Source organism: Rhinolophus hipposideros (genome assembly GCF_964194185.1).
Source record: "Rhinolophus hipposideros genome assembly, chromosome: 22".
Classification (NCBI taxonomy): domain Eukaryota; kingdom Metazoa; phylum Chordata; class Mammalia; order Chiroptera; family Rhinolophidae; genus Rhinolophus; species Rhinolophus hipposideros.
In genome coordinates, this window is record NC_138068.1 from 19065092 (window position 1) to 19075971 (window position 10880).

Genomic DNA, 10880 nt, shown 5'->3' on the forward strand with positions numbered 1-10880 from the left:
TGGGGCCAGCAGGGCAGAGGCTTTCCTGCACCCCACACCAGTGTGGTCTCTAGGCCCTGGCTGGGGGGTCCTAAGGCCTCGTCTCACTCCTCTGTTCCCAGGGTATCGGGATGAATGAAGCCACATCCTGGTCACTGCCAGCCCTGACAGTGGAGCTCTTTGGGGGACACTCCCATCACGAGAGTAAGCCCTGCACATACGTTGGGGTACTGATGCCTTTACCCCCAGGGCTACAGTGAGGAAGGCCCTCGCGCCCCTAATGCATGCCAGGCAGACAATGTTCTCATTTACGGAGAGGATACAGAAGTTCCATGATCTGTTGGGCGGGGCGAAGCCAGGACCCCTCCCCGGTGGGTATGATCACGGGATCCACGTGGTTTCCCTCCTTTTATCATCATTCATTCTCTTCTCTGACAACACATTCCTCCTCATGACGCCCCGAGGTCTTGGAGACAAACCCCCTGCCATCCTCCTCCACCCCTGGCTAGTCAGAGGGCGGATGCCACACTCCCAGCAGGTAGCGGGGAGGAAACCCACCAAGCCTAGTGGTGGTACTTTTTAATTTCTTACCTTGACAGTCTTCTTAGATAAATAATATGTCTTATATAAATAAATCAGTGTTCACGGATCTTTAACTTTGGCTATTTTTACATCAAGCTCACTTTGCTATTTCAAAAGGTATTAGCAATCTGCAGGGACCATTCCGGGCCCCCTTCCTGCGCCAGACATTGACATGCACTGCCATCACCTTCCTAATAGTGTGAGGAGGCCACACAGGCTTAGAGGGGCTAATGTGGCAGGCCAGGCAGCCAAAGGCCTCCTAGAAGCCCTGCTGTGGAGGAAAGAATCACACTCACCAAGTTTTGCTCACAGAGGCCCCGGAACTGCTGGAATTTCTGGGACATCAGTAGCTGGGCACTGCCCACAGCACTGAGGACTTTTCCTAAGACTGAGAAAGAGAAGGTGGAATAAGGCTGATGGAGCACAGGGCTTGTTGGGACGGGAGGCAGGATCAGGGGCATGGCTTTCATCTCCCTGCCTACCTGCAGATTCCAGTCAGTATTTGGTGATGGCAGGTGCTCCTCATTTTATATAGTAACACACTCTCATTGTGAAAAATACAAATACGTATATATGTAAAGGGACCCTATCCCCTAGTTCCTAAGGGCATTTTATGGCAATAAATTTGAAAACTGGGTTTAAATGGAAAAATTTTCCAGAAAAATGTAAATTACTATCATAGACTCAAGGAGAAATAGAAAATCTGATTAGAATAATTGTTTTTAAAAACTGAAGCAGAACTTAAAAATCTTCCCAGAAAATGGAACCAGACTATATAGTTTTACAAAACCTTCAAAAACAGATGAATCCCTCTCTTATATTCAAATTCTTTGAGAGTAAATAAAGATAGAAAGTGATGAGCTAGCCCGGTGGCTCAGGCGGTTGGAGCTCCATGCTCCTAACTCCGAAGGCTGCCGGTTCGATTCCCACATGGGCCAGTGGGCTCTCAACCACAGGTTGCCAGTTCAATTTCTCGAGTCCCGCAAAGGAAGGTGGGCAGTGCCCCCTGCAACTAACAACAACAACTGGACCTGGAGCTGAGCTGCGCCCTCCACAACTAAGACTGAAAGGACAACAACTTGAAGCTGAACGGCACCTTCCACAACTAAGATTGAAAGGACAACTTGACTTGGAAAAAAGTCCTGGAAGTACACACTGTTCCCCAATAAAGTCCTGTTCCCCTTCCCCAATAAAAAAAACCAAAAAAACCAAAAAACCCCAGAAAACAAGAGTGTTGACAAAGATGTGGGGAATTTCAGCAACTCCACTCCTAGGTACACAGTGACTTAAACGGATACTTATATACCAACATTCATAGCATTTATTCATAACAGTTAAAGGCAGAAACAACCCAAGTTGGGAACTTCATTCCTTTTTATGGCTGAGTAATACTCTGTTGTATGTATACACCACATTTTGTTTAGCCACTGTTGAATGGCTAAACAAAATGTGGTGTATACACACAACAGAATATTATTCAGCCATAAAAAGGAATGAAGTTCTGATATATGCTACAACATGGATGAACCCTGAAAACTAAGGAAAACTATGCTAAGGGAGAGAAGCCAGACACAAAAGGCCAACTATTGTATGATTTCACTTACATGAAATACCTAGAACAGGCAAATGTAGAGAGACAAAGTACATTAGAAGTTACTAGGGACTGGAGGTAAGGGGCGGGAATGAGGAGTTATTGCTGCATAGGTACCGAATTTCTTGGGTAACGAGTTTGGGAATTACATAGTGGTGATAGGTGCAAAGATTAACGTCACTGACCTGTATACTTAAAAACGGTTAAAATGCTAATCTTCTGTTAATGAAATGGTAGAAATTAATCCAAATATATTAGTAATTACAATCTTTACAAATGAACTAAATTCCCAATGTTACAAATAAGGAAATGGAAAATGGTATACCAGGAAATACTGTGGAGGAAAAAAAAAAGAATTCCGGCATAGTTTATACAGATATAAGAATGGACGGTGGGGCCGGCCCGGTGGCTCAGGTGGTGGGAGCGCCATGCTCCTAATGCCGAGGTCGCCTGTTTGATTCCCACATGGGCCAGTGAGCTGCGCCCTCTACAGCTAAGATTGTGAACAACAGCTCTCCCTGGAGCTGGGCTGCTGTGAGCTGAGCTGCCGTGGGCTGCTGTGTGCTGCCTGGGCTGCTGTGTGCTGCCTGGGCTGCTGTGTGCTGCCATGAGTGGCAGGTGGCCAGCGTGAGTGGATGGCAACCGGCGAGAGCTGCAGTGAGATGCTGTGAGCGGTCGACCGACTGCCCCAGCCAGGGAGAGTGCAAGGCTCACAATACCAGCATGGGCCAGGGAGCTGTGTCCTACACAACTAGACTGAGAAAGAATGGCTTGAACCGGAGTGTGTGTGGGGAGGGAGATGGAAGAAGGGGGGGGAAAGAATGGACTCTAAGCCAAAAGGTAGAAATAAAGAAGATCACTAAATATTGATAAAAAGTTCAATTCACCAGGAAAATTAAAGTGATTTTATAGGCATTTAATAACAAAGTTTCAAATGTGTAAAGCAAAAAGTGACAGACTGTAAGGAGAAACTGATAAATCTACCATCAGAGTGGAAGACCTTAACATACTTCTCTGAGTAGCTAACAGGCAAAGCAGACCAAAAAAAGATCAGAGAATAATATATGATTCACTTACATAATAAACCCGATCTAAAAGATGTAAGCTAGAACCCTATACCCACTAACTGTAAAATACACTTTCTTTTCACACACTTGTGGAATATTCGCTAATACTACATTGTAGGCCATACGATACGATACATCTCAACAAATTTCAAAGAACTGTGTATCCTACAGATCATGATTTTTGACATTAACATAATTAGGTTAGAAACCAGTAATGGAAACATAACTAATAAACCCTCATATATTTAAAAACAAACAAAACATACACTTCTAAATAAACCACTGGTCAAAGAAATCACAGTGGAAGTTGGAAATATATTACATGACCGTTAGATATCCCTAAAGTAGTACTTAAAGGGAAACCCACAGACTTCAAACTTTTATTTTTGAAAAGGACAGGTTGAAAAACAAATGAACTAAGTATCCAATTTAAGACATTAGTGAAGGAACAATAAAATTAACCCAAAGAGAGGAGAAATTAATAAAGTAATAAACCAACATATAATAGAGGATTGATAAAATTAAGGAATCCTGCCAGACTGATCAAGATAAAAAGGAAAAAGTTACAAAAATAAAGATTAGGAATGAAAAAAGGTCCATATGCTATAACCGTACTGGAAAATATATTTTTAAAAAGAGAGTTCTACAAAACAATGAAGTAAAAGATAATTTTGTTCTTAAAAAGGAACATGAATAGAGGAAACATCCTAAACTCATTTTATGAACCTAGATAACCTTGACATGATAGGACAAAGATGAGCAAGGAAAATTACCAGCCAATTTTTCATGAGCAAAGGCAAAATTATTAAATCAGACACTAACAAATCAAGTCCAACACTGTACTAAAATGATACTATATCATAATTCAGCTGGGTTTATTCTGGTAATACAAGACTGACTCAACATAAGAAAATTCTAATGACTTCCGATTCTGGCCGTGAAAAATAGTTGTATCAGACAACTGAACCCTCCCAGCAAGAACAAGTGAAAAAAAAAAAAATCGAAATAAAATCACCAAAACAACAAAAAATCTATTTCAAGGCATTAAAAATTATCAAAGCAACCAAAATTGGAGAGGCTAAGATCCCAGTGACTAGGGAGACAATATTTAGGTGTGTCTGATACTCGATACTGCTTTTACCCCAAGGCATCTCCCAGCTTATAAGCAGCACAAGGCTAAGAGGCTAAGAAGTGAAGCAGAAGGTGGTAGTTAAAAGGCTGAGCTGAGCTGAGCGTGTGGCAGTTTCATGGGGACAGGAAGACCAAAATTGGAACTCAGAGTGACTAAGGCAGACAGGGCTTAAGGAAAGTGCTTTAAGTTGAGTGAAGCTTCCAGCAGGCTTAAGGTGTAGGAGAGACAAAAACTGGAGCTCAGGGTCTGCCGAGGAGCAGGATCTTTGTAAAGACCACAGTCTGTCATTGGGATTCTCTGAAGGATGTGCACCGGGATACGGGCAAACTAGAAATAGACTAGCTGTCACAAAAAACGAGCTTTGAATCAGTTCAATTCCACATTGGCTTTGGCTTAAGTTGGTCTGGCCCTACTCTTAATTGCTTGCAAGAAATAAAAGTAAATGCTTTCTTGAAGAATAAAAAATAATCATCCCTGGGGCCAGCCTGGTGGCTCAGGCGGTTAGAGCTCCATGCTCCTAACTCCGAAGGCTGCGGGTTCGATTCCCACATGGGCCAGTGGGCTCTCAACCACAAGGTTGCCAGTTCAACTCCTCGAGTCCCGCAAGGGATGGTGGCAGCGCCCCCTGCAACTAAGATTGAACACGGCACCTTGAGCTGAGCTGCCGCTGAGCTCCCGGATGGCTCAGTTGGTTGGAGCGTGTCCTCTCAACCACAAGGTTGCCGGTTCGACACCTGATAGGGATGGTGGGCTGCGCCCGGGCAACTAACAACGGGCAACTGGACCTGGAGCTGAGCTGCGCCCTCCACAACTAAAATTGAAAGGACAACAACTTGACTTGGAAGTACACACTGTTCTCCAATAAAGTCTTGTTCCCCTTCCCCAACTAAAAAAAAAAAAATCCTTTAAAAAAGAAATATCATCCTGAGCCTCAAATTATCTCTGTAGTTTTCATATACGGTTTCTGATATATATATATATATTTTTTAAAGATTTTATTGGGGAAGGGGAACAGGACTTTATTGGGGAACAGTGTGTACTTCCGGGACTTTTTTCCAAGTTAAGTTGTTGTCCTTTCAATCTTAGTTGTGGAGGGCGCAGCTCAGCTCCAGGTCCAGTTGCTGTTTTTCTAGTTGCAGGGGGCACAGCCACCATCCCTTGCTGGAGTCAAGTAATCGAACTGGCAACCTTGTGGTTGAGAGGACGCGCTCCAACCAACTGAGCCATCTGGGAGGCAGCTCAGTTCAAGGTGCCGTGTTCAATCTTAGTTTCAGGGGTCGCAGCCCACCATCCCTTGCGGGACTCGAGGAGTTGAACAGGCAACCTTGTGGTTGAGAGCCCGCTGGCCCATGTGGGAATCGAACCGGCAGCCTTCGGAGTTAGGAGCACGGAGCTCTAACCACCTGAGCCACCGGGCCAGCCCCCGGTTTCTGATATTGAATAAAAATTACCAACCATACCAGGAGATAGGACCAAACAACTGCACACCAAAAGAGAAAAAAAACAAAACAGAAAAAAGACCTACAGGTGCTACAGATACTAGTTATTGGACAAGGGCTTTAAAATAAATCTGACTATATTCAAGAACATATACGACAAGATGAAGAATTTCAGAATCTACCAAGGAGAATCAAATGGAAATTCTAGAACTAAAAAATATAGTAACTGAAATTAAGACACAATAGATGGGTTTAATAGATTAGTCACAGCTGAACTATACAATAATCCAACAGGAAATACCAGACTGAGGCCCAAAGGAGGAAAAATAAAGGAAAATACAGGAGAGAGAATGAAGAAACATTATAACATGGCAGTCCAACATGTAATGGGAGGTCACAAGGAGAGAAGAAATAAAATGGGGCAGAAATTTGGAAATAATGGTCAAGACTTTCCTGAAACTGGTGAAAGTTATTAAAGCCAAAGATTCAGGAAATACTGTAAACATCAAGCTGTAAAAATACAAAGACAACCATACCTAGGTTTCACGGTAAAATTGCTAAAACTCAAACACAAGGAGAAAAATCTTAAAAACAGACAGAGGTGGAAAAACAAATTATTCTTCAAAGGAGCAGCAGGAAAACTGGCAGCAGTTGACTTTTCAATAGAAAGGCTGGAAACCAGAACATAGTCAAAAACATATTTACAAAAAGTGTTGAAAGAAGCTCGATACTAACCTAGTATTTCACACTTAGCAAAAATACTATTCAAAATAAGAAGGAAAAATACAGACATTTTAAGATAAATAATACACTAAAATAAATACTAAAGGGAGTTCTTTAGGCAGAAAAAAAAAAGATCCTGAGTAGAAGCATGAAATAAAGGAGTGAAGAGCAATAGAAAGGGTAAATATGTGGGTAAAGCTAAGTAAATATTGATTGTATAAAACAAAAATGCCTGTGACAGTCAGAATAAATATAGAACTAAAATACTTCACAGCAATAGCACACAAGTCAGGAGGGGAATAAAAGTGTTCTCAGGTCCTGCATCATCTCTGAAATGGTAAAGGTACTAATTTAGATTAGTGTTTACAAAGTCAAGGATGCAGGTTATAATCTTTAGATTAATGACTAAAAGAATAAGAAGCTAACATGAAAAAAGTGGAAATGCTTGATTAATTTAAAAAGGCAAGAAAGGAGAAAAATCTATTAATAAAATTTACCTCATTACTGGATTAAAAAAGAGAAACCACATGATTATCTAAATAGATACAGTAAAAAATTCCATTAAATTCAACAATTTTCTTAACCATAATAAGAGTATCTATAATACACCTACAGTAAATATCATATTCAATGGTACAATTCCTTATTTATGGATAAAAATAATAAGAATATAGCAAGGTTTCCAGATAAAAGATCAATATAAAGGTCAAGAGCATCTCAACAAGAATAAATAGAAAATGCAAGAAAAACACCACTTATATCCCTCTTAAATTAAAATACTAATCTAACAAATTTTAAAAATATACGCAAAACTTTTATATAGAAATAATTTAAATCTAATGGAAATACACTACAGAAGACCTAAATAAATGGAGAGAGATAATTACGTTCTTGGATAGAAAAGACTCAATTCATAAAGATGTCAATTTTCCCTCAAATTGACCTACAGATTTACTATAATTCCAATCAAAATATCGACATGGAACTTGTAAAGCTGATTCTAAAATTTGTATGGAGGGGCAAACAGCCAAGATTAATTAGCCAAACCACTCTAGAAGATGACTAAGATTGGTGGAACATATCCTTCTAATTATCAAGACCCATTATACACTTACAACAAAGAAGAAAATATGATTTGGACCTACGGATAGACTAATGAACAGAATAGAAAGCTCAGAAACAGGGCGACTTGCATAGGAAACCTGATTATTTGTCAGAACTGTACTGCATATCAATAGGGTGATGATGGACATTTTAATATGTTATTATCCAATAAGAAAAAGTAAGCAAGTCCTATCTCACTCCGTGCAGACAAATCAATTCCAAGGGATCAAGGAATTAAATGTGGAAGATAAAACTTGAAAACCGTTACAAGAAAACAGTAAAATATCCTTTTGACTTTGGGAGGATAGATTTCTTAAGATACAAAAAAGTATAAACCATAAAGGAAAAGAGTGATACATTTAACTACATTAAAATCAAGAATATCTGCTCATTTAAAATAAATCATGAAAGACAAGTCACAAAGTGGGAAAAGATATTTACAAGACATATAACTGACAAAGTTTCCAGAGTCAGATATATAAAAATCACTTATGAGGCAATAAGAAAAAGACAACAGAAAAATGAGTAAAAAACATGAAGAGACCTTTCACAGAGGAGGAAACATAAATGGCTAATAGGTGAAAATATGCTCAATGTCATTAGTAACCAACGAAATGCAAATTATAACCACTATTTCACATTCATAAGTAAAGTTGTAGGGCAGTGAGTCCTCTCAGAGTGCTGAGGTAATAATAAATTGATATAATCACCTTGGAAAACAGATATTTCTTGTAAATCTGAACATATGCATACCCTATTGTCCAAGCATTTCCACTCCTAGTACATGCCTTAGAGAACTCTGGTATGTGTACACTGGAGACAGAGTAACCCGCAGCTTACATCTTAATGGTGTGAGACGGAATAATTTCTCCCCAAGATCAGGAATGATACAAAACAAGGATGTCTGCTCTTCTACTTCTATTCAACATTACATTGGAGCCAGGGCCATTAAGCAAAAAACAAAATATAAGGAATCCAGATTGGAAAGAAAAAAATAAAACCATCTCTATTCTCTGATGAAATGATCTTGTATGTAAAATATCCTAAGGGATTCCCGCCCCCCACACACAAAAAGACTTAGAATAAACAAGTTCGGCAAGGTTGCAGCATACATCAATATGTAAATATCAATTGTATTTCTGTACACTAACAATGAAAATCTTAAAATTAAATTAAGAAAACAATTTCACTTACAATAGTATCAAAAAGAATAAAACACTTAGGGGTAAATATAACAAAAGAAACAAAAGAAAGGGAAAGAAAAAAAACCCCAAATAAATGGAAACATATTCCGTTCATAGATCAGAAGACTTAATGGTGAGGTGACAATGCTCCTCACATCGAATTAGATTTAACACTATCCCTGTCAAAATAAAAACCTAGCTGCCTTTTTTGCAGAAATTCATAAGATGATTTTAAAATTACTATGGAAATGCAAGAATGATTAGAACTTTCTTTAGTTATTATAGAACTTGAGAGCTGTCCATCAACAACTTTTTTATTTGTATTTTTTGTATTTTTATTTGTATTTGTATTTTTTGTATTTTATTTGAAGAACAGAGTTGGAGGCTTCACATTTCCCAATTTCAAAACATATTACAAAGCTAGAGTAATCCTAACAGTGTGGTACTAATGTAAGTATACACATGTACATCATTGCAATGGAATAGACTTGAGAGTCTGGAAATAAATCCTTATGTTTATGGTCCACTGATTTTTGACAAGGGTACCAAGACCACTCAACGGGGAAAGAATAGTCTCTAACAAACGGTGGTGGGACAAGTGAATATCCAAATGTAAAAGAAGGAAGGTGGACCCATACCTCACACCATATATGAAAATTACCTCAAAATGGATCACAGACTTCAATGTAACAGCTAAAATGATAAAACTCTTAGAAGGAAACAGGAGTAAACCTTCATGACCTGGGATTAGGCAATGGTTTCTCAGACTTGATACCAAAAGCACACATGACGAAAGAAAAAACCAACTGGACTTCACTAAAATCAAACATTTGTGTTTCAAAGAATATCTAATAGCCAAAAAGTAGATACAACTGATGAATGGATAAGCAAAATGCAATACACCCATACAATGGAATATTATTCAGCAGTAAAAAGGAATGAAATACCGATACATGCTACAACATGGATAAATCTCAAAAACATGCTCAGTGAAAGAAATCAAACACAATAAAAATGAAGGTTAACAAGAAGAATGAGAGCAAAATAAAGATTGTCAGATAAATATAGAGTTAATGTCCACTCTCAGGTACTCACTAAAGGAAGTTCTAAAGAATGTACTCAGCAAAGAAAATGATCCAAGAAGGAGGAGATGAGATATAAGAGGGAAGGTTGAGCAAAGAAAACAATACACATATAGATAAATCTAAATAAATAACTATAATTATCACTATTACAAATCGAAAATAATAATTATTATTTGTTGGGTTTTAACAATAAGATTAATTATTTTAAGATCCTTGTGTTGTTTGGCAGAAAGGTAAAGATGTTGAGTAACTTCACGTTAAATTTTAAGGGTTTAAAGAATACAAATATGGTACATAGCTTCTGTGGCAGAGACGGCTAGTTGTCCTCAATATTTTTTTCTACTTTTCTCTTAGAACTTTTGATTTTTTTCCTTCATGTCAAACAGAAACTATCAGATGAAGTGAAAACACAGAAATTTCTTAATGTAAATTTTCTGGGATGAAATATTATCAAATGGAAAATGTGAGCCCCGGTATGCAAAATATCAGAATCATGTAACAAGTTCCACCAGAATCAGAATTAGAATAAGGACTTCTGTTGTTAGCATCATATCACACCTCTGTAATGTACACTTATCTACTAAGCACAGCATAGGCTTCTGAAAACAAGTGATCTGTGGGGATCTTCCATTTTTAACTGCACACAGCAGCCTGTAATCAAGCATTTCCTAGGTTCCCTCACAAGATAATAAGTAGCTATATGTTTAAATTCTGGTCAAAGGTGTAGAGGCAGAAGTGATATGTGGGGCCACCTTGCTCTTTTTGCTACTGGTTCCTTTGCTGGCTGGAATACTGTTGGGATTCTGGTGAAATCCAGCAGCCACTTTGAAGAATGAGAAGACTTTGTGCATAGTAGCCAATTATGACATCAAATCTCAAGAAAAAGGAAGTCTGGAACTCTAGCTTTACTATCTCAGACATTCTTGAACTTTGAAACAGTCTTGTTCAAACTACTCTTTTTTTCCCAATGTTATTTATATGCAAACCTAAACCA

The 10880-nt window shown here is 38.6% G+C and overlaps 1 protein-coding gene across 7 annotated transcripts in view; it reads right to left on the reverse strand.

The window, feature by feature from the left end:
• The window catches only part of DLGAP4 (DLG associated protein 4), a 190548-nt gene that overhangs the window by 2763 nt on the left and 176905 nt on the right, over positions 1 to 10880 (reverse strand). For all 7 annotated transcript variants that reach the window (XM_081033717.1, XM_081033718.1, XM_081033719.1 and 4 more), the window contains one exon: positions 858 to 949. In XM_081033717.1, the coding sequence (XP_080889843.1) occupies positions 858 to 949 (92 nt within the window). The remainder of the gene's footprint in view (positions 1 to 857; positions 950 to 10880) is intronic.